Source organism: Balaenoptera physalus (genome assembly GCF_965194825.1).
Source record: "Balaenoptera physalus genome assembly, chromosome: 14".
NCBI lineage: Eukaryota > Metazoa > Chordata > Mammalia > Artiodactyla > Balaenopteridae > Balaenoptera > Balaenoptera physalus.
The window spans coordinates 51112595-51137414 of record NC_138893.1 but is presented as its reverse complement, the minus strand read 5'-3'; the positions used below and the strand labels follow the sequence as shown (position 1 = coordinate 51137414).

General features: G+C 37.5%; 2 protein-coding genes across 18 annotated transcripts in view; both read right to left on the bottom strand.

The window, feature by feature from the left end:
* ERLIN1 (ER lipid raft associated 1) overlaps nucleotides 1-3063 on the bottom strand; it is a 38795-nt gene extending 35732 nt beyond the window's left edge. For 3 of the 8 annotated variants that reach the window (XM_082425331.1, XM_082425329.1, XM_082425332.1), the window contains exons 1-3: nucleotides 2849-2993; nucleotides 2464-2587; nucleotides 351-432 (exon numbers count right to left, since the gene is read on the bottom strand). In XM_082425331.1, coding sequence (XP_082281457.1) covers nucleotides 351-432; nucleotides 2464-2576 — 195 coding nt within the window. In that variant the 5' untranslated portion in view covers nucleotides 2577-2587; nucleotides 2849-2993. Of the gene's footprint in view, nucleotides 1-350; nucleotides 433-2463; nucleotides 2588-2848 lie in introns of all 8 variants that reach the window. The other 5 variants (XM_082425333.1, XM_082425334.1, XM_082425327.1 and 2 more) reach the window with 5 other exon arrangements.
* Nucleotides 3064-4997: 1934 nt separating this feature from the next.
* CHUK (component of inhibitor of nuclear factor kappa B kinase complex) overlaps nucleotides 4998-24820 on the bottom strand; it is a 33385-nt gene continuing 13562 nt past the window's right edge. For 2 of the 10 annotated variants that reach the window (XM_082425138.1, XM_082425139.1), the window contains 12 exons: nucleotides 23773-23967; nucleotides 22677-22779; nucleotides 19940-20063; nucleotides 19396-19547; nucleotides 17611-17672; nucleotides 16520-16629; nucleotides 15804-15853; nucleotides 10191-10287; nucleotides 9751-9898; nucleotides 9093-9206; nucleotides 6986-7085; nucleotides 4998-6236 (listed from right to left, as the gene is read on the bottom strand). In XM_082425138.1, the coding sequence (XP_082281264.1) occupies nucleotides 7017-7085; nucleotides 9093-9206; nucleotides 9751-9898; nucleotides 10191-10287; nucleotides 15804-15853; nucleotides 16520-16629; nucleotides 17611-17672; nucleotides 19396-19547; nucleotides 19940-20063; nucleotides 22677-22779; nucleotides 23773-23967 (1224 nt within the window). In that variant the 3' untranslated portion in view covers nucleotides 4998-6236; nucleotides 6986-7016. Of the gene's footprint in view, nucleotides 6237-6982; nucleotides 7086-8249; nucleotides 8485-9075; nucleotides 9207-9750; nucleotides 9899-10190; nucleotides 10288-15803; nucleotides 15854-16519; nucleotides 16630-17610; nucleotides 17673-19395; nucleotides 19548-19939; nucleotides 20064-22676; nucleotides 22780-23772; nucleotides 23968-24820 lie in introns of those variants that run through there. The other 8 variants (XM_082425135.1, XM_082425137.1, XR_014253466.1 and 5 more) reach the window with 7 other exon arrangements.

Genomic DNA, 24820 nt, shown 5'->3' with positions numbered 1-24820 from the left:
GTCCGGGAAGATCCCACATGCCGCGGAGCAGCTAAGCCTGTGTGCCACAACTACTGAAGCCTGCACGCCTAAAGTCCATGCTCTGCAACAAGAGAAGCCACCGCAATGAGAAACCCACGCACCACAACGAAGAGTAGCCCCCGCTTGCCGCAACTAGAGAAAGCCTGAGCGCAGCAACAAAGACCCAACGCAGCCAAAAATAAATGCATAAATAATAAATAAATAAAAAAGAACTAAAAACATAAAAAAAAAAAAAAGAAATAAGGAACTCTAACTCCACCCGTGAATGTGGTCACTGTTGCGCTCACACCTGTCTATCCAGTGTGGGGGCTTCCCTAGGAATCACTCACCTGCACAGATCTGAACGTAGTAATGAAAGGCAACATGATATGATAGCCTGGTCCACTGGGGCTAGTTAGTAAAGCTCCTCCCCTGCAAAAAGATGTTTCAATTTGACAAGATTATAAAAAGAGAAATTCTCTTTCCAAATCTAAAATACTATAATAAATATTCATTCTTACTCATGCTATTGATCTACTAAAGCCTCACTAATATGAGTTACTAATGATGAACAACTGCTGGTCCCTAAAATATCTGCCACACCTACAAAAGTGAAAAGATCAAATTAAACTGCCCATGTTACACCTTGTTTCACAAGTTCTACCAACCATACCTCTGGGTCTCCAGCACCACTCTCAGGTATAAAGATTCTCTTTGGTCTTTAACCTTTTGAGAACTACTTGTGAAAAAAATTCGAATGGCTCTCAGTTGATGTACTTTAATTGTACATAGCATGAGCCAGATCAAAACACAATACATTTCATCACCAGGCTGAAAAAAAAATAGATAACACAAACTTTCAAGGAAGGAGAAAATTTCTGATGCTCAAGATTCTTTTAATCTACCTACAAAGCAATTAAAATGTTGGGGGCGATTAACATACACACTACTATATATAAAATAGGTAAACAACAAGGACCTTCTGTATAGCACAGGGAACTATACTCAATATTTTGTAATAACCTATAATAGAAAATAATCTGAAAAATAATATAAATAAATATATATATGTATAACTGAATCACTTTGCTATATACTTGAAACATAACACTGTAAATTAACAATTTAAACAATTCTTTTTTTAAATAAAAAAAGAAACTTATCTGGAACAAAGAAAAAAATACTGGGGGCATAAAGCCTCTATAAAATCAACAACAACAAAAAATTAGCACGGAAAGATGAAGGGTGAGGGGATAAGACTACAAATAGATATAAGTGTGGACTTGTTCACCAAATTCTGGAATGTGAGAAACATGAAAGCACATCTTGCAAGTTATAAAAAGGAGGTAATTTGGAGGCAAATATAAAAAAGAAGTCCTATTTTACATAATGAATAGTAAATTAATAGAACTTACCTTCCTATCTTGAAAATATAAATAGGTTTGCAAAGAATTCATAACAAATAGCTAATAAAAGATGAACTGTTTGAGGCCCATCCTTAATTTTTTGAGAGCCTTGAAATGTTCTTTCCTTGGCTTTACTATCAGGAAGACAATGCTGAACTAGATGGAAATACAGACTAATCTGTCATTTTTAAAATGCCAGACCCCCCACCTGCTAAGACATATCACTAAAATTGTATGTGAAATTAGTGCTTCACAGGGAAGACTTTCTAAGACTCAGGATGGATCTAAAAGTAGAAATTTTGGTTTTACGAGATGACAGAAGCCAGCAAAAAGTTGAAGCTCTTTCAAATACATCGTTATCTCAGTTTCTCCAAACTGTCCTCTGTCTATATCAAAAGAACTGGTGGTAACTACGTTGAAGGAAAAGCTATTCATCTCAGCTAGAGATCAACACATTCCACACCACTGCTTTCCTCAACTTGAAAAGACAGGGAAAGGTGGGAGGAGGATGTGTCTGTCACAATCCTGTGTTTGTCTCCCAAGGTCCAGGAATTTAACAACTGTCATGGTCTTAATGGCCTTACAAGCCCAAACCAGACACCAGAACTTTTTAAAGGAAAAAAAAAAAAATTCTAAGAAACAACCACAAAGAGGACCAGTTCCTAAATAGCACCTACAGCTGCAAACTAAAAGCCAGTACAGCTGTATGGAATTTCACAATGATTTATCCATTTCTTCAGCCACAGGTGGAGTCACCACTGCCTTCCACCCTTCATTTTTTTCTGCAAATGACTGAGTTTACTGACTACTAGGAACAACTGCAGGGAGTCTTAACCTCTGCACACAATGTACATAGCACTGAAACTGTCCAACACCTGGAGGATGCTCTGCAAAAGCCTGCCACAGCTCCCATACTCTCCCTAGGGCTGCGACGAAAGTCACTTCCTAGGACTGGAAAGAGCTCCCTGACACCGCAGAGGGAACAACTTCCCAGACTCTAATGGGAGTCTTCCTTCTGCCTGCTCTAGAACCTGAGCTGACTGCACGTGCCACTCACCTGTAGTACACGGCCAAGTGTCCTTCCTCGATTTTGTGGATGGAGGCGTAGAGGAGGACAACCACCAGACCCACCACTCCAGCCACCAGAACGCGTGCTTGAGTCATATTCATCCTAGTTCCTCCTGGATGAGGAAGGAACGGAGCCCCAGCCCCGTGAGTGACAGGACCACCTTCCGTTTTCCACCTCGCCCTCCCGCGACCTGGCCCCCTCCCGCAGGCCGAGCTGAGGAGTCCTGTGCCTCTTTCCCCTCCTCGCAGAGCCCGCTTCCCCGTCGCCAACCCCTCCGCGCGAGCCGGCCCGTGGGTCGCCCCTGCTCGGTGAGCGTCTTGACACCCCTCCCCCCCCAACAGTCGCTCCTCCCCGCCCAGAGGAAAGCACTAACTGTGAAGGGGGCCAGCCGCAGACTCCGGACAGAGGCCGACCCCTCGGCCGCGCCTCACCGATCAGTGACGCACCGCCCCCCGCGCGCACGTGAAGTCTCCACCCGGGCCGCACCAACCGCCGCCAAGAGCCGGCCCCGCCCACCCGCGGGGCACTGCGGCTGCGCGGACACGCACACCGACGCCGCGCTCGCCCCGCGACTAGAGACGGGGAGCGGACGGGACAAAATTCTCGCCGCCGCCCGCCGAGCTATCTCGCGCGAAGGTACGTGGGCTCTCCACTGTGTACTGCTGGTTTCCTGCTCCGGAAGAGACGGGAAATCGGCAATGTGGAGTAAGGAAGGAGGCAGAGGAACGGAGAGGGCCTCTGAGACAAGGGACTGGTCAGCGTGTTCTTGTGCAGAGTCACCTATTAACGTGCCAGAATGCTGATCCAGTGAGGGCTTTATGAAAGCCATCCAAGCAATAAGAACAGAATAAACTAATAAGCACGTAAACGTGGGTGTGTGTTGGAGGGTCCTCCGGGAAGACTGAAGACAGTGAGCATTTGAGCTTCCTTGAAGCCTGTGTGATGGAAAGGAGTCGGATGCTAGGCTAGGCCCAGATTTTGAAAGGCTCGAATTCACTTTTTCTGTAGGGAGGGAAAACTGGATGGCTAGAGAATAGAGACAGACTTTCTTTTCACTACATATTTTTCTGTTCTTTTAAATTATGCATTATCTGCATGTATTACCGGAAATAGAAAGGACAAAGTGAAAGAGTAGAGATGGGAGTAAGAAAGATGGATACAAAGGAAATAAGGGCAGCATGTTAGAAGAGGTTGGGCAGTAATGGTGTAAGCCTTGAAAGGCTAGCAGTGGGACCACAACTGGACAAGGTAGACTAAGGTTGGAGGGCTCTGTAACCTCTTTGGCAGGGAAGTATGGGAAAGCAGTACCTTAGGGCCAGTGAGTCTACAAAATGGCTTAGAGTGGAGACAAGAGACAGGGAAGCCAAGTTGTTAGGAAACTGCAGGCCCAAGGTTACAATGGTAGTAACAGTGGAAATGGGAAGAGGTAAATAGAATCAATTAAAATCTTCTTTAAAGGAAGCCCTCCCAGACCACTGTATCTTCTCCCTTCAATAAATGCACTTACCTATATCATTCATTTGACTTCTACTACCTAGGAATGTATGGGACCTTGTCTGTACCAGATAAATGTTATTTGCAGAGCTTAGCTATTTTAACTGATAAAAAGCAAAGAGAATAAAAAATAACTTGTCCAGCCTCTGTTTTCTGGATGGATTCTCTTAGTTTTTCATATTGCTTGAATTAGGGAATGAAATGGATATAATGCACAACTGACACTTAACTCTGAAAAGTTGTCAGCCAATAAACAGTGTTCAACTCATGTATCATAAGCAAATTTGAGGTGATTGCACTATAAAAGACTGTTCTGACTCACACCACTTGCCCTTAGGTATCACACAGATCAGGCTAGCCTGAGATCACATCAGCCACAAACCATAAAAATGGCCCCACCCTCTACCAGATCTTTTATCAGTTATTACAATGATATTTAGAAAATGCATGATCATTTAAAAAATCCTTTAACAATAATTTCATTCCAAATAAACATTCTTATTGTACTGCCTGTGTTAACTTTTCTGATCTTCCCATTTTGCTCAATATCTTCCAAGCAATAGGTACCCAATAAATGTTTAATGATTAAAACCTTCTAGAACTGGAGAAGAGAGAGACTGCCTATTTTAACAGCTGGTAGTCAGAATGTCCATATGCAGAGAAACAGTAGTACCAGATGACTAGAGTTAGGAGAAGACAACCCCAAGGTATCAAACTTAGATGACTGGGAAAATGACACCTCTAGCAAAAATGAGGATGCTGTAACTAAGACAGCAGTTTATAGGGCAAGGTATGAGCACAGTTTTTAGACATGGATAGTGTTGATAGAACATCTCAGGAGAAAAGACTATATTAAAGAAGCTACCCAATACTGTCTTTACCATAAGTCCTGTTTCATTCCTAAGGAAAGTACACTGAGAGCCCATCATGTTATTCTGTGCTCCAACTCTGCTTCATAAAACCTTCACATTTTCCCAAAGCATATTCAATTATTATAATCTGATTTTAGTGAATAGAGGTTCAAAAAGTAATTTAAAAATTATTTAATACACAAAGTGAAAAACTGTCTAGAATACAAAAGAATTTCACATTTTTTTTTTAAACAAGTAATACCTTCTAAATTATTTAACAGATGATAGATCCACAATCCTTTATCTGAAACCCTTGGGGCCAGGTGTTTCAGAATTATGAAATTTTCAGATTTTAGAAAGGTAATTCAGTGCATATACCATACTACGTAAACCCCAGGCAGGGTCTGTGGCAGCACCCTACCCCCAAACAAGCAAACACGTTAATATTTCTACAGCAAGAAAAAAAAAAAAGAATATTCACACTAAATGGGATAGATTCAATGTCAGTTCACGTTGGATGTGCAAGCAGGTGAATTTTGTCACCAAGCTTATGAAAAACCTTGTTATCAGAGCTTTCTGGGTTTTGGAATTACAGATCAGGAGTACAGACCTTTATAAATTTATATGACAAGACATGAAAGATTCCTTAAACAAGAGACCCATTTTTACAAATGAAAACACAGATAAGCTTTCAAATACATTATAAATTAACAGGCATCTTTTCTTTGATATTATTAAATGTACATCTTAAATACATATACACATAGCACACTTAACAAGATTTGAAAGAATCAACTGGTATTAAAGGCACAGATGCACAATCCCTTCTGTAGGAAAGGGATACAGTCAAATGTGCATTTGGGATTGAAATTGAAAATGGGATTAAACTAACTCCTTATGATGCCAGGAAAAGCACTGTTGAGTGCAACACAAGGAGGTAGAGTTTATTCTTCAAGAAGTACAATTCTACTTGCAAGCAGTCTCTTCCACAGAAACACAGGCAAACAATTTTTACTTAGAATACATGTTAGTTGAGATTTTCTTCTCTGTATACATTACTTTGGCCTTATACCCAAAAGTTAAATGTTGAAAGATAGTCAAGTTAAATAAGTAATGTTTTATCAAGTTTGAAGACAAATGGATTCCAGCGATGCTCCTAAGTAGCTGTAGTATTTAAACAAGTCCACTGACTCATTAAATTCTATCTGTTCAGAGGTTAAAATTACCCCGAGTCAAAATATTGCACTGTGAAATCATGTGTAGTTTCTGATCATAGTCATTTCTTCCATTGATTGGTGTCTGAAGAATGGTTTCATAAGAGAAAAACAAATTTCCAACATGTGCAGCAACAACTTCATAGGTTTGGGACAGTCAGTAAGTGGCAAGTCATTCTGTTAACCAACTCCAATCAAGATTCTAAAACCAGGCATGAAAAAGTTACAATTAGATATTGACTAAAAGTGGTAGGTATATGGGTGTTCATTTCTGCAAGTTTTCTGTATATTTGGACATTTTATAATCAAAAGTTGAAAAACCAAAAGTACAAATAAGTTACAATTAAGGAGTTTAGTTTACCTTTTCTGCTAACTAAAAAAAATATTTCAGAGTTTTTATAAGTATTTGAAGCAAATAATTAATGAAAGAGGAAATAACAAAGAATTAACATCAAGACTAAATGTAGCGAAAGTTAATTCAGTAAACATTTTATTGTAGTTTCTCCAAGTTTTAACAAATAATTCACAGTAACCAAATCTTCATATAAACACTTCTATAAATTATAACCATATTAACATTATTCATTTTGCATACAGCAGTTACTATACTTGAATCACAGTACAAATCATGTCCAATCTTATTGGAGAAAATTGATTGCTGAAGCAAAAAAGTACAAACCATTCGATTTCAGTGGTCACACTGCAAAGAAAGCTCACTACTCATTTAACTTGACCAAAAATGCTATTGTTGAAGATAACTGATGACATAATCCTAGTATATCCATGAGTAAGAGAAGATGGGGAGTTGAGATCAAGCATTCCTCAAATGCTCTTTCCTCTGAGTTCTATTCCCCATCTGCATCCCAAATGCCAGATAAATCTAGCATGGAAAGTTAAATCCTTTGCACCCAACATACCTAAAACAGACATCCGTATCCATATAAAACTTACCATCATACTGTTGCCCTGTTTCTCATTTGCTTCATGAATAATAGTGCTTAAATGGCCAAGACATTTCAAATTTTCTTCTATTATTTGTGCTAAAGTCTCCCTGTGGAATGAAAGCAAAGAGGCATATGAATTTCCTCTATTTTCTGGTCTTCAGGGTCAGGATGATTCTGCCCTTCCGACAACACTGCAACCCTGCAACCCAATGCAGCTGATTCCTGTAGTCTTCAGTTTCCTCATCCCTCCCACCCAGAGGCAAGAGTCCTATTTGTTACTCCAAGCTGCTGCCTCTGCCCAGCTCTAACAATAAGGAGTCCACTATAACTGCAATCTGATTTTCCTCTGAAATATAAGTAGCACTTATATACAACTTTTTCCCCCTGAAAATGCTCACTGGGGGAAAAAAAGAGATCCTGTGGCACAGCTAGATGAAAGATCTCTTTGTTTCTGAAACATTTCCCTTTCCTTATAAGTAGTAAAAACATCAGCATGCTTACTTCAGAAATACACATGTAGGGGAGGAGATACAAAAGTACAATCTTTTCTGCAAATATCAGGGAAGGTGAAAAAAACTGTTTGGAAAATACAGATGACAACAATGAGAAAGAAAACAAGCAAGCTGATTCCTGAGGACAGCAGAAGAAACCTGTGACAGGGGAGCTGCCGAGAACCAAGAAGTATCCCTGAAGTTTGTATTTGAAGGAAATCCTGAATTTGGTTTCCACCTTCTACACTTCCCTCTTCCATATGGCCTCCATCCTTACCTTTTACTAACCCTCAGTCCCTACCCGACTAGAATCAGTTCTAAGCCATGGAAGATAGTCACTATTAGCTTAGAACTAAATTCTCATTCAGCTTATTCAACAGATAGAAAAATTGAGGCCAACAGTTCCCAATCTTTGGTGGTTAAGTACCGCAGGTACATTATAACTGAAGTTTTCCTTTATAATGTATTCCTACTGGAAAATGTATTTAAAAATTCCTGTTGAATATACTTTTACAAACAACCACAACCTCACATTGAAAATCACTTGTATAGAGGTAACATTTGCAACCATTTGCATCCCCTAATAAACCTACATGCCTTTAATGAAAGCAAAAAGGTATTAAATTTTATTTGTGTCAATTCTGATTAATGGAATATTTCCTAAAGTCCATATAATTAATTATAGTCTATGCTGTAGCTGTGGATGTATTACATTGGGCCAAATGTATAATGACCCCAAGATATACCCTGGAGCTTGCTTTCTTTAATTAGATAAAATACCTGGTATCAGCTTGCCTTCCTGCCATGTGCTTTTCTCTCATAAAAGCAGAGTACAGAATGTGCAACTGCATGACCTCCTGAGCAGTGATGTTACATGGCTGCACCTCTGCAAAACTAATTATGGGCAGAGCTTCCAGGAAATGCTGGTACTGCAGAGGTCTCCATGAGTTGTGAGAAAAGCGACAATACACAAGCTAGCAAAGAGCCACTGGCTCTGGATATGGCACATCTTATGCTGAGAAAAATAACAGAAATGGATAGTCATTCAGCTTTTAGCAGAAGAGTAGGAATTAAAAGAAAATATAGGACTTCAAACTTGAGTTATTTGCAAAAATGATTTAAGGCACTGAAAAAAGTCATTTTAGAAATACTAAGTTATAAAATGAGTAGATGAAACTCAATTCCATTAGAGGGCTGATCAAGGGCCCTAAAATGATAACTGCAAAAAGATAGCATAATTTCTCAGAGATAAATAGTTAAGTGAGGAATAAAGTTTGGCTAAAAGATTTGATAAGCCAATAACAGATAAAGAACTTAGAACCTGGACTGAGCTAATAAGAAGTAACATTAGCTGAAGATTCACTTCCCAAGCATTTTACATACACTGTCTAGCTGAATTTTCACAGCACTTCCCATTTTACAGGTAAGGAAATGTGAACATTAAAAGAGTCAAGTTAACTGTATAAGGTTATTACAAAGAGACAATCAGGATTCAATCCTGGTCTATAAGGCAGTGAAGAATATGTCTTAACCACTGCACTCTACTGCCTCATTCCTACCACTGCTCTTGAAAATACAACTATCTATTGTAACAAAGTGAACCCACCCATCTTGAGGAGTTACCACGCATGACAGAGGATGTTCACGTTCTGCTGAAGTTGTGGGCAGCCATGCTGATGCCTGAGGGGTTATACCTTCTAGACTGGATCCTACAAGGGACCGAGCAGAGCTCTGTGTCTGAAGGAAAAAAAAAAAAAAAAGATTACAGGCAAGCACCTCCACACATTCATATTCCTAAGACTTAACATTTCTATCACTACTTTTATGCATAACCAGACTATTTCTGTATAAACCTATCTCTACTTTTACACACCCCTACTAACTATCCTGTCCTTGACCCCTTTCTTCATTGACTAAAACCGAATGTATCTATCCTTCTATTCTACTTTAGTTGGAAAAAAAAAAACTCCAGTTGAACAAAGGACTGGTTTTTTAAACTAGTCAGGCACATCTACCCCCAAATTGGGTTGGGATACCACAGTGGTCTAGGGTTGAGAGGAGTATAAAAACAGGAAACTGGAAAGGAGAGAGATAATGAAAGATTATCATGAAGTCCTGTATCAGAATTGCTAGTGAGACACCAAGCAAAGAACATGAGCATCAACCCAACATAAAATACACACGTCTTCAAGAGGACACAGATCATGCTGATAAAAATTCCTTTTGCAGGGAGTAACAGCAAATCAATGTCATATTACATAATTCATTAAAAATTACTTACACAGGCAATTTTAAGGAGATGCCATATTTCTTTCTGCCTCTTTCCCTGCATAAACATGACAGTATTGTCAGCTTCTTTGATGTTACTGAGGGCCATTTCCACCTTGGGCAGTAGATCAATAATCTTCTGCTTACAGCCCAACAACTTGCTGGAGAGGTAAAATCTGTGTCAGACACTTATACATCCCCCAAGACTGTACCCCATACTCCCAAACCCAGCTGGGGGAATGAATCACAATCAGCATAGATTTAATGACTGATCTACAAAGCAATGCACACAAACAGGACACATAAATGCATGCAGCTGTGGTCAGGGTTCCCAATGTACTGCCAGTACTCTTCCTGGTTCTAGTATATTTACCAGAAAAGGGTATTACACTTTGAAAGGAACATGATAAAAGTATCCTGGCTTTCCAACAGGAAGGAAAACAATATTTCTACCTCAAATGACCGAACAGCTCCTTGAGAACCCGGTCCTGACTCTGCACAGTATGCACAATGATTTTCACCATCTCCGTGCTGTCGCTGTAGGAGTGATCTATAAAAGATCTCAGTCAGTAGGTATAACCTCTCTTCTGCGTGAACATATCAGCCTCCAAACAAAAAATTCCTAAAAATCTGAAACTAGTTTTAATTAACATCTCCATTTAATTTCAAAACTAAATTAAGATAAAAGATTTTAAGATTATATATCTATAAATAATCATATAACTAAAAATGAAGTCTGTGTGTTTGTGTGTATATAATGTATATATAGATTTACAACTGTATCTTCAGTTTTAAGAAGAATCATCTTGGCTATCCTTAACCCATACTAACCCAAGCCCCAGACACATATGCAGCTTTCTGGACAAGAGATCATTTTTTCTTGGATGATTAACATCATTTGTTTAGAAGCAGTAGGACAATTCATCAAACTTTCACTGACTCAAAGGAAGGAATCCCAGCTAGGCTTGCTTGGAATTTCATGTTTATCCACTTGTTTATACCCATGAAAACGTTGAAAAAAGCTGACCAACTTAAGCCAAATCTGATGCACTAATAAAAGGACCTGTAGACACCTTGAAAATTCAGTTTGAGGGTAGTATAAAATCTTAAAGCAAACTGGCAGCTGACAAATGCCCTCAAATGGGATGGTTGTGTGGTCACAGTGAGTGGGTTCTACTGTTATAGATGCCATCTCATTTAAAAAACAAACAAACAAACAAACAACTACAATTAACTGTTATATTTCAGAAAATGGCTATTTAAGTTTTAAAACATTGGAAGGTTGCTCATGGATCATGCTGGTATTTCCCCGGACAATAATTAGTCTCGAATGCAAAAATATTATTATTATTATTTGCTATTCTCCACTTAAAATTTTCTCATTTAACCCTCACAGGAGTCCTGTGAGATGGCTACTGTTGTTACCCACATTTTACTATGAAAGGAGTATCGAAAGAGGTTTAAAAAAAGTTGTGTCCTTTGTTAGCACTGCAAAGACCTCGCCTAGCACTCAACTTGATTCCCCACACATGTTTTTCTTTGTCTCTCCCTCAACAACAACCAGATACAGAGACTCCAAAAAGGCTCCTCTCCAAACAGCACTTCTTCATAAATCCCACGGACTAGGCCCAACAGCTTTCCCATATAACTAGCTCTTTTAGATGGTCAAAGACCTCAGAACTTTAACCTACTCCAACATAAACAATGAAGAAAGTTGGTTTTCACCATTTTCAGCTGAATAAAAGTCTCAAGGCAACTCTAAACTGGAAAAGACACCAAAAACCATACCTCAAGTGTGACTACATAAGCCCCAACAATAGACAAAACTTCTTCTCACAACCAGTTTGTCACTCAAGGTGACTATCAGTTCAAAGAAGCTACCTGGATAGCAAATTTATTTCTAGGCCCTGTGATATGCTGATATGTATGGCTACTGCAAAGTTTTTATAAAAATAATCCAAACAAATGTTATCAATGACTGTGGAAAGTTAATCCACTGAGTCAATGGATGGAATTTTATATCCTTCATCTGCAATATCTGATTCATTGGCCAGAAGATGGAGAGTAATGAATATCGATTAAAGAAAAAAAAATTAGCCTTGCTCTATCTGAAATCTTAAATTTCAATATTTTACTCGAACCACAACTTTTATCACTTATATCACTTTTTTGTCAATATCTTCAACTTTTCTGTCCTCTTATTGTCAGCAAGATCCTAACCCTAGATCAGTCTAACCACCTGCTCTATCAGTTTCTGTATCCAAGCTACTAACCACTACCAACAAAAAAATTATACTATCATTCTCTCTGTTGTAACTACTAATTCACAGGTTTTCACTTCTGCTCTGGATTCTTAATAAATGTCTTGGATCAGCAACATCTGCCATTGCACACACCAGCTTTCAAAAATCTTTAGCATACTCCTTAAATCTACGACGTCACACCTCTTCAATTACAGATAACCCCACTTCTTACTTCGGGATAGGAGGACATAAAGCAGGAAGATCCTCACCTTCCAACCCCTATACCCACATAAGTGTCTGTATCCACACACATCCCCCCCTCTAATATCAGTGGCAACAAGCCCAACCCCTTCTACTACTCTCTGGAGTCAGCCTCTCAAACTTGTTCAGAGACTTCCCTCTCCACAGGCTTTTGGCCCCAAGCACATAAATAAGCTCAAGTCTTCCTTCTGAAAACTGACCTCCCTTGATTCTTCATCTCCTCCTAGCTGCTCACCTCTCTTCTTTCCTTAACAGCCAAGCTTCTGGAAAGAATAGCCTAGATAACCAGTTCTCAAACTTACTGGTCTCAGGACACCTACACTCAAAAATTCTTAAGAACTCCAAAGTGTTCCTCAGGAATTAAACTGAGAAATATAAAAATATTTATTTATTCATTTAAAAATAACAATAAACTCATCTATTAATACATTTTTATTCAAAATAACTGTATTTCCCCCTCAAAATTTAGTGAGAGCATTGGCTTTGTTTTACATTTTTGCAAATCTTTTTAACATCACCACCAATCTTATCAGAAAAGCATTTAAGTATTGGGAAGCTGACAAATTTCAGCTGATGGATAGATGTTTTCCTACATTTTAATTTTTTGCTGGAAACATGGAATTTTATCATTGACAATACTGTTGGCTTTTTTCCTTCAAGTGATAGGCATGCTCCATTAATTTTTAGAAAATATCTGCCCCACAACCAAATCTGAATAACCGTAGTTTTTCTGACAGTCATTGTTCCAAGTAAAAATGGTGTTCCATTAAAGAAGAGGCCAGTCAACAGCAATGTAAACAACCGCTGAGGTGGTTTTCCTTAAGACAACCATCATACCTCAGTATGTAGCAGAAGCACTTTATCAGTACTTTCCATTTTGTCACACAGAATATTAAAAAGACATATACTCAAGGGTTGAGATTTAAATAGAAATTTTACTGCTTTATCAAGGACACTCTTAAATAAAACTGGTATTTTTTTAAAATATGAATGCATGTTAGTGAAAATCAATGACTACTAGCATACTTTGGTGCTCGTGCCTTCATTCATGCTAAGCAAGGTGCAAGCTGTTTACCCACCAATGCTTTTGCAGCATCAGTGAAAATGTCAACATAGTAAAAAAGGCAAATAACATCCTAGTATTATGAAAACAGTTTTGACCTCACTGACTCCTCTGAAAAGGTTTCAGGAATCCTCAGGGGTTCATGAGCCACACTTTGAGAATTGCTGATCTAGACTGACTTCTCCATTCCCTCCTGTCCCGCTCCCTCCTCAGCCAACTACAATCTGGCTTCTGTTCCCAAAAGGCCGTTATTTTACCAAGATCACCAATGATATCCAAACTACTAAGTCCAGTGAATATTTTCATTATCATTTTTATTACCCACATCTCTGTAGCATTTCACCCTACTGATCATTTTCTTCTTGAAACTCTCTCTGTCCTATTCCCATAATATCATTCCTGCTACATATTTGAGCCATTTCTCAATATTTGTAGGCTCTTCTGCTTCTAGCCATTTCTTGAATGTTGGTATTCCCTAGGATTCCATCCTTGGTTTTCTTATTCAACATACTTTTTCAAGATGATCACTTTATTCCTATAGCTGATTACTCTCAAAATAGCTAAATATCTAGCCTGGACTTCTCTACTAAATCCATATATATATGTACACGTGTGTGTGTGTGTGTGTGTGTGTGTGTGTGTGTGTGTGTGTGTGTGTGTGTGTGTGTGTGTGTGTGTGTGTGTGTGTGTGTGTGTGTATGTGTGTTTATATATACATGCATATATACATACATACATATATACTACTACTAGACATCTCTATTTGAATGTCCCACTGACACCTTAACATCAACATGTACAGAAATGAACTCATGTTCTTTTCCCATTAAGTCTGTCATCTTTTCTATACTTTCCATTATGGTGAGTGGTCCTACCATGCACCCAGCTGCTCTAGCCAGAAACTTGGCAGGCATCCATGATTCTCTACCCCATCTCCTGCCACTCATATTAAATCCATCACCCAATACTATCAGTTCTACCTCCTAAATCTCTCTCATGCCCTTACCCTCCTCCTCTTCACCCCACTGCCACAGTTCAGGCTCTTTGCCTTAGCTAATGACCCACCTTATCCTGAGCCATGATTACTTCAACAACCTTATAACTAATACACGTCTCTAGCCCAGCCTCACTTTAATCCATTATCCATAATGCTACCAGAGCAGTATTTCTAAATGCTAATCTGATCATGCCATTCCCCTGCTTAAAACTTTTTAGGGTTTCTCTTTGCCATCATGATGAAATCCTAAATCATTACTATGACATACCAAATCCTTTATTATCCAGCCACATCTCTCCTTCTGAAACTACAATCCAGTCACGCTGCATCTCCTCAAACATGCTAATTGTTACATGTATACGTCCTTACCTATTATACTTATATATGCAAGAGCCTACCTCCTTTCACCGAGCTACTGCTACTTATCCTTTAAGGCTCATCTCAGATATCATCTCCTGCAGGAAACCTCCTCTAACCAACCCTGACCTCCAGTCAGGGTTAAATGCCTATTGTATACGTACCTCATAAATGTTTGTAGAAATTAACTGAACAAATTCCACTACAATGAAAACCAACGTAGAGGAGATTTTGATATTTGCTAAATACAATTTAAGATGTATATTAATTTGCATGTGTTTGTAAATTTTAAGGTGTAAAACTTATGGGTTTTGTTTGTTTTTTTACAATTTCAGTATATAGCAAATTAGGGCACAAACTTCACCTTTTATTTCTTCTATAACCCTTCAAAACAAATCAGTTTTTAACTGAAGAACAGTATCTTGCACATACATAATACTTCATAGTTTTCAAAGCACTTTCACAAACATCCTCTCAAATACATTGCCACATACAGTCACTGAGTTAGGAAAGCTAGGTTTCAACCCCATTTTGCAGAAGAGGGAAATGAGATACAGGGAGAAAAGGTTATTTGCCTGAGGTCACTTGGTCAGTAAAGTGCCCTATCTAGAATTCAAGCCTTCCTATTCTCAATCCAGTGCTCTTTCCAGCAGAACATGCTCTGTATTCAGCAGATGTTCAACAGAATTGTTTTGCCAACGAAATAAGCAATCAGTGACCACGTGCAGATGAAGGCATCATTTTCAAAGTAAATGCTTTGGCCTAGCACATGGGCATCCCTCTGCCCATTCCACACCTGAACCCACAGTATCAAATTCTTTCCAATCTCTTTAATTTTAAGCAGCACTTATTTTTTCCCATCTTTCCACACATTTTCTTGCTTCCTCTTTCCCTTCTTTGAGTTCCTTTTTTCTCTTTCATTCCTTTCTTTCACTTCCCTTTAAAGTTTTTTCTCTTCCAATTTTCTTACTTTGCCTTCCTAATTTCTTAAATTCTCACAAACTTAAAAGCTGTTGTACCATAAACATCTCAATGGCAATACCAAAACTGGAATTTATTCTGCAGCTTATTTAAAATCCAGTCTCCTAGATTTGCTAGTGATGGTTTCCTAAAATGCCTTTGTGTACTGTGAAAAAGTGTCTTACCTGAAGGTCTGTGCTTTAACTGCTTATATAGATCAATGGCACGCTGTTCCCTATGAAAGAGAAAAAAAGGTTCTATATGTGAAGATAGCTTAATGACTTTAATAATCCCCAACTTGAAATGAACAACATTATTTGAATACAGTAATGATCCCATTTTAAAGCAAGTACATATTGCCAATGAATATTTTACAGAGCGTTTCACTGGGTAATAAGCAAGATCTTAAGATGCAACGTTTAATAAATTAATACTTCATATCTGCTCTGATCTACTATCACATATATAATGTCCTTGCACCAGAAACACTTAAATGGGAAAAAATTATGACCTGTGATTAGAGAAAAAAAATCTCAAGTTTCTAATCAAAACACTTAGGAAGTTAACCTTATTTAGGGAATCTAATAGACAATATCTTCCTTGAACCAGAAGTATGGTAAGTAGGGAAATAGTTTGTGACTAGAATACTTGAAAATTTCTTAACACTCACATGAAAAGATGTTTCGATCTAAAAAGCAAAGGTCAACCCAAAGAGTTACTTCCAAAACTTACTGTGACTAAGAAAGAACTTCCTTTTTAAATATGATGCCAAAATATTTGGGGAAAGGAAAACTGTAGAAAAGAATCACATATAGACTTAATCTGCCAGAAGTACAAAGAACGAATAATCTGCTACCAAAAATTACAGACACCAACACCAACAACACGAGTTCACCCTTACAGAGATTCCATCAAGTCTCCCTGACGTCGTCCATAGGGGCTCTTCTGTAGCTCCATGATTTCAGTGTGCAGGGACATGATCTGATCCTCCAGGTACCCAATGACACCCACCTAAAATATGATGAAACACAAAAGAAATGACAGGCTCCCCACCACACAACACAAAGAACTCAGAGAATGACTGGCTGCAGTAAGAGAACTAAGTGATTTAATGCAAAACACTGATTTTGTTGAAGCCTTTTTATCTTTCAGATTATGACATGTAATTTTCACATGAGCACCAACTTATTCCTAGGCTTCTCTCTTTTCTCTCTTTTCTCTCCTGACAACAGTAGACTACTAGCATTTTCTTTTTCCTCCTGAGAAGCAAAAAGATAAAAGTGTCACTAACAAGAAAAAGTGGCCATCAAAACCACTGCATCTCAGTTCTATGATTTTCATTGCCTCCCAACTGCCTTGAATAAGGATGCAGAAAGATAAAGGCATGGGATTTCCCAACCCAGGATACCAACTGCCCCACCCATGCCCTCAGGGAAGTGCTGGCATCAAGAAGAGCAACAACTTAGTGGGACCACAGACAGATGTACCGGGTAAGGAAGGAATCTGCCACCTAGAGAATGATCTATACCTAGTGTGACCATATAACTTATTGTTATATAATTTATTGTCCGAACTAGCATAATTTTGAGAGTATTATTGATAATTATGGCAAGACAGGTATAAACTGAAACTGTCCCAGGTAAACCAGGATGTCCAGCCATCCTATCTAAACCAGTCATAAAAATAACAGTGATAACTACCATCTGTTATTCACTCCCATTTAATCTGTATAACCCTATTAAAAAAAGGTACAGTCCCTATAATATCATATGGAAACTGAAGCTCAGTGAGACTTCAATTTAGTCTCTTTTGCCCAAAGCCTTGGTTTTCATCCACTATGGTACTTCCCTCTATATATACAAAGTATCTACTAGATATTTGGCTGATATTCAGGAATGACATGAAAAATACTCTACAAACCAAAACCAAAGACAATTTCTAAGGGAGACCTCAGGAATTAATAAGCACACGAAGTGAGCTCAATGATTTTACCTCAGCATAGTGGACAGCCTTTTCTTCCATTTCTTTCCATGCTTTTAACATTTTTTCTGAGGCTAAAAAAAAAGTCTTAATTGGTTATCTCAGAAATAGCCATAGCTTTAATTACTGACCTACCCATCTTCTTGCCATATCAATATCAAAAACAGAGTTATGAGTTGAATTGTCCCCCCAAAAGATATGCTGAAGTCCTAACTCAGTACCTCAGAATTTGACCTTATTTGGAAACAGAGTCACTGCAGATGCAATTAGCTAAATTATGATGGACTCAATCCAGTATGACTAGAGTCCTTATAAGAAGAGGAGAAGAGACACAGACACAGACACATGAAGGGAAAGCTCCATTTGACAACAGAGGCAGAGATTTAAGTGCTACAGCTGCAAGACAAGGCATGCCAAGGATTGCTGGCAAACCATCAGAAACTAGGAAGAATCAAGGAAGGATTCTTCTCCACAGGTTTCAGAGAGAGCACGGCCCTGCCAACACATTGATTCTGGACTTCAAGCCTCTGAAACTGTGAGATAATAAATTTCTGTTGTTTTAAGCCACACAGTTTATAGCAATTTGTTATGGCAACCCTAGGAAGCCAACACAGATGATTTTCTCTTTAAAAAAAAAAAAAGAAAGAAAAATTTAAAAGTAATACATGAACATGATCTTTTTAAAAAATCAAATACTATATTAGGGTATAAAAAGAAAAGTCTCTCTCTTCCCCTCCATCCTCCACCCTCAGGGATCCCTCTGTTAGTCATTTCTTACATAGACACATACATATCCTTTTCTCTCACAAATGGGACCATCTATATATACTTTTCCTTCTTTGCTTTTTTCCCCAACTTAAAACACTGCTGCCGTTAAAGACCTAAGTGATCTTTTAACATCAGCACACATAGGGCTACATCACTCTTTTTAAACAGCAGTATAAGATATACAACTGACAAGTCAAAGATAATTTGATAAAATAATTATACTGTTTGCCATTCATCAGAATGCCTATAATATACAAATAGAAATAAAACATCAATCATAGAACCAGCTTTAGTCGGTAAATTTATTTACCCAACTAGACACTGCTGATCATTTATTCTGAAATACACATGCCTTGCTCAAGATAAGTATACAAACCAGATTTATTTCCCAAAAAAAGATCTGTTTCATGAAAGAAAATAGAAATGCTGAAGGCGACCCTTTTGGTTTATTATTTGAATTTTAACTCTGCTTTTCACATTTCCTTAGTACATCTGAAGGGAGATAAACTTGGAGTGAAATACTGAAAAATTGGAGGCTGCATACAATAAAAAACAGTGGGACTCCATGGTAGGTGGTTTGGGGGAAACAAAAACCCTGGAATTATTTGTGCTATTATTTATAGAAAGATAAGTAGTTTAAGACTTCCCAGGCTAAGAAGTCACCCCAATACAGACTTTGTATCTATTTTCTAAATGAGGTTTGACAATTACAAATTCTTAAATCATTTTTGTATTTTTCTGAAGCTGAACAATTTTAGTCCAACTGTGGTGGTGGTGGTGGTGGTGGTGGTGGTGGTGGTGGTGGGGACGGGAGGTGGGCGGGGAGGGCGGGGGGGGAATAAAGTTGCTCAACTAAAGGTTAAAAAAAAAAACTAACATTCAAACCAAACACGGTTTACGATGATCTGAGATGTCCTCTCTCTTGTTCTAGTATGAATGTAAGTGAAACAACTGGCTAAGAAGAAGGCAACATAGCAAATGGCTTTAAGAGACTAGACACTTCTTTCAAATACATTACCCAACACTTACATATCCCATAAGTCATCTGCTCACTATATCTTTCCAAGTCAAGCTGAATGCTTTTGTGAAAAAACTCCAATTTAGCTTTCAGTTGCTGAGATGCTGAGATTAAAGTGTTCTTCATTTTTGTCAAGTTAGCATTATATCTAAGAAGACTTAACCTAAACCATAGCAAGAAAAAAAAAAAGATATAAGCATTTCAGAAACACTGGACAAAAGTTGAAAGACTCAAATTGCCATAAGCCTAAAGCCTATGTTTCTATAAGAAATAGGTGATCTCTAGAATCTGGTCTCTAAAGACTTCCTGCCCATGATACTCTATGATAAAACAATCTTCTTATACTAGGACTGCTCAGGAACTACTGTCAAGCTTTTGCAACTGGATGGTTTCAGACCATTAGTAAGAATTCTACAAGTCTGATCAGAATATTACATTTTAAATTGGCCCAGTATATAGTATTGCATGGGATATTGACTAGTGAAAACTGGCAAAATTAATTCTTGAGCATTAATGCACATGACATTGGGCGTGTAAACAAGAGAATCTACTTACATTGCTGCTCTCTGTCCCTGAAAGAGCCTGCTGTAGTCTTCTTTTAGCCCAGACACATAGTGCACTGCTTCAGCCCATACTTTACGCAGCTGTATAATTGGAAGCTGTATTTTGCTGTCCTGTACTATGTGTAAGAAGTTGGGGAAAAGGAGAGGGGAGTTACTTTTTAAGATTCTAGAGTTCATTTATTATTCTTTGTGATTTCCTGTCCATACAAATAGCATTCCCATAGATACTAGAAACGGATGCTAGAAAGAACCACTTGTTACCGTTTCATTCAGTCAATGTACATTTACCGACCACCTGTACACCTAACATGAGCCCTCCAGATACAAGGGGAAATAAAAATGAAGAAGACGTAATTACTACATAATCGCAAAGCTTACAATTATTCCTGTCTATTTTTTCCTTGCTTCTCTCCAACCTGGAATACTTTTTTTCTCTCCACTAATTCAAATTCTTTATTTCTTTGAAGATCTAAATCAAGTCCCACGTCCTCCACAATCTACCACAGTCTTTTCTGCTTCTGAATTACAAATTTCATCTCCTGGACTACCAACCCAGCTTCAGGAAAACTTTATTTTTTACAGTATGTGATTACAGGGTAAACAGCAGCTTAATAAGAAATGCCTTCCTCAATGTAAGACTTACGAAATTATCTATTTATGATTATCTCTTGTCTTTTCTTTGGCAATGGGAATGCTTCTTTCTAAAACCATGGCAGGTATATATTAAGTTCAATGAAATTCCATTTTAACATTATAAAATTCTCCAAGATTGAAGAGAGATTAATCTCATACTTAAGGTGGCAATTATATTCTCTGTTATTCTTTTCCAATGAAAATCTTCAGAGAAAGGTCACTACACTAGATTTCATATTGAGAAAACACATTATCTGAAACAGACTTCAAAAAAATAAAGCTGTGTATCTGGAAAAATCTTTGCCTCTCCTAATAATGATTAATAGCCTCCAGTAACTTTTCTTCTGTTTTTATATACCCACACTTACTCCTGAGGCTTCCTCTAACAGACCAAACAAACAAAACAAAACAAAACCCACACCTTTTAAAAAAGAGTCTGGGTGAGGAGAGCCTGGAAGAAAAATCATATACTGTCAAAAATAAAGTCTGAAAGGGCCTAGAAATGATACCCCAAGTATCATATCAAGTATACAGATTTTGGTTTCTAATACTATTCTCAATTAAAATGAAAGGAACCAGGGCTCCTTGGAGAAATGGCCGATTCTAGGACTAGGGCAGGAAATTTAAAAGATGGTCCTGGAATACCATGTGGTACCAGAAAGTAAGGAAGTGCTTAAGAAAACAAAAACGGAAACACCCTTATTGATGGGGCAAGTAAAAGGGGCACAGGAAGCCAACTGAAAGAGCTCCTAATGTAAGCTCCAACAATTTGAACAACAAAATAAATAAACTAGCATTGGATTATAATCCATAATATAAAATAAATATCCATGAATTCAAATTGATATAATAATTGAATAAATTAATAAATGGGAAAGAAGAGATAAATCTTGTGTGCAAAAGAATTCCAAATAAATTATGTAGATACTCTACCCTAAAGGAGGGGGAGCATAACTCCCACTCCTTAAGTGTGGGTTCTTGCACAGTGGTTTCCTTCCACAGAGTACAGTATGGAATGGGGGGAGAAAGACTAAACTTTACAGTGGAGAAAGCTGACAAACACTACTTCAGCCAGGTGAGCAAGGTCAATACTAATAGTCATTAATCATGTTGACAATATGTACCCTTTACATAATGTGATGAAAACAGCACTTGAATTCTGTATCTTTCTCTCAAAAATCCATTTTCCTAGTCTAATCATGAGAAAAAAAATCAGATAAATTGCAACAGAGGGGCATCCTACAAAATATTTGACCGGTACTTTCAAGGTCATCAAAAACAAGGAAAATCTGAGAAACTATCACAACCAAGAAGAGCCTAAGGAGACATGACAACTAAATGTAATGTGGTATCCTGGATGGGATCCTGGAACAGAAAAGGGACATCAGATTAAAAACTAAAAGAAATCTGAATAAAGTATGAACTTCAGTTAATAATAATATATTGGTTCATTAATTGTAACAAAAGTATCATACTAATGTTTAAGTTGTTAACAATAGGGGAAGCTATATGTGTGGGGGAGGGGAGTAACATAAGAACTCTATACTATCTGCTCAATTTTTCTATAAATCTAGAGCTGCTTTAAAAAAAAAACTAATGAAAAGGAAAGATTATATAATTTCACCCCTTATGCCCAATTTTGTTCTTGATTTTATAATTTTGTGCTTGTTTTTAGTTTTGGGTAGACAGAAATTGATCACTTAACTTCTTCAAAAGAAAATAATAATTCTCTCAGGATAAATGAAATCATTTGAATGTTAAGCAGTACTCATAGGATAAAATAAGTATTTGAACATGCTTAAATAATGAAGGAGAAACTAAAAAGTGGGCTTAATTAATAGTGAAGATTCATTGTTTTATATGTGAGAACCCTATCCACAGGAAAGTAAGTCTTCTCCCAAATGAGGGATCTGGTGGTGATTTCAAATCTACCTCTTCACCTTTCAAACCATACAAACCCATCTTTCACCACATATAGAAACCTGAAGTATGAGACACAGAACAGAAACACCAAAGGACCATTTCTACTAGTCATGTTGAGTCAAAATGATATTATTTCAGATTTAAAGCTCAGTCAGTAAATGAACTATACTTACCAATATAATTTACACAGTCAGATAAACTTCTGGAAGCAAATGGTCCTTCATATACAGTCTTACTTTTATCAAACAAATAAACCATATAGCTATCACAGCCCCTCTGAAAGAGAAACAAACAATTAAGAAAAAAGATCTTTGAAAATCCTAGGTTCTCTGAGTACCTAAGCATCAGATTTCCTACTTTGAAATGCCAATGGTGAAGTCAATTTCATTAGCATACATCTCACAGATTTAAGGTCTAAACTTTTGTTTAGGAAAAATAAATAAATAACTGTAGTATGGACTAAAGTGAAAAACAATCACTAGACCCGAAAGGACAAAAGCAAAAAGTCATAACAACATATATCCATAGAATGGGAACACTATTCAGCAATCAAAAGGAATAAAGTAATGATATGTGCTATGACATGAATGAATCTCAAAAATATAACAGTATGAAAGAAATCAGACACAAGAGATTATAGAATATATGATTCCATTTATATGGAATGTTCAGAAAAGGCAAATCTATAGAGGTAGAAAGTAAATTAGTGATTTTTCTGGGGTGGACAGAATGGATATTAACAGTTAATGAACGTAAAGGATCTTATTGAGATGGAAATGTTTTAGAACTGATTTATGATGATGGCTGTGCAATTAGGATAGTTTGCTAAAAAAAATCACTAAATTGTACACTTGAAAGGGTAAATTGCATGATGTATAAAATATGCTTCAATAAAGTCAAAAAAAGAAAAATGAAAAAAGAGTCATGACCAAAATCATATTTTACCATCCATCTATCCTCTGACAAGACCTATGAGACTGCTGGTCTAATTTGAAGGTTCTAGGCTTTAGTACAAAAAGGGGAAAAAAAAGGGAGGAGGGAAGTGGCACCAAAGAGAAAGTCATGCATAGTTCAAAACAACAAATGTTTCATTTCTATCTTTTCACCTTGCAAAGCAATAAGCGTAATGAGTAGGATAAAACTAAAAGAAGAATTCTAAGATGCGGACCATCCCCCAAAGGATTCCAAGTATACATCAAAAACGCAGGGCATGCAATCCCTCTGTGCAAACAGATTTCTTATACTCTAGGTATATTAGAATTGTCTTACAACTCCATCCAAAACACACTGAGAGGCTGGTTTCCGAGGATCCAAAGAAATTCCCGTCTCTGAAAGAAGCTCTTGAGAACCAGTATTTATTCCAGTTTCACGCTCAATACGAGACTGTAGTGAATGAAGACTTTCATCAGGTGGTAACAGAAAAGAAATGATCTTTGCAGAAGTCATATTTAGGATGTGTACTATCTGTTTAAATAAGAAAAAAGAGAAATAACTATTGATCATTTGCTACATAAAAGATTCAGTGCTAGATACTAAAGAGAATTTAAGCAAAAGGCATTATCTCTGCATTAAACAAGGTTCATTCATTTTCCAAAGTGAGATCTCCTTCTATAATTATAGAATGACATTCTGAAAACTGAAGAGTAGAGTTTACTTTTCTACTGCAACAGATGTTAGTTCCAAGGAATAAAGTTTCAAAGCTCTAGGGATGTACAAAATCAAGAAATAAAACCCCCAATTTAAAAAGATAACACGTATAGAAAAACGGTACAGATGAACTGGTTTGCAGGGCAGAAATAGAGACACAGATGTAGAGAACAAACGCATGGACACCAAGGGGGGAAAGTGGCGGGGAGGGGTAGTGGTGGTGGGATGAATTGGGAGATTGGGATTGACATATATACACTAATATGTATAAAATAGACAACTAGTAAGAACCTGCTGTATAAAAAAATACATAAAATTCAAAAATTCAATAAATAAATAAATAAATAAAAAGGTAACACTTATTTTGAGAAATATATCACTGACCTGGAAGGAAATGTTTATGAATTGCCTAATAGATGCCAACAAGTTAAGTGCTTTCACATAACGTCCTGTTAATTAGATCTTCTAATCTCCATTTTGGCAAAGACAGAACCAGAGCTCTGAGAACTTCTTGCCTAAAGCCCCAATGAAAATAGCCTGATACAGGCCAAGTAAGTGTGAGACTGAGTTAGGTGGGGCTCTACCCCAGTAACCAAGGACAGCCACAGAGTTAGAGGTCAGTCTTTTGAACACAACATAATTTTAAATCCTTTTCCTTCTACTGTCCTTA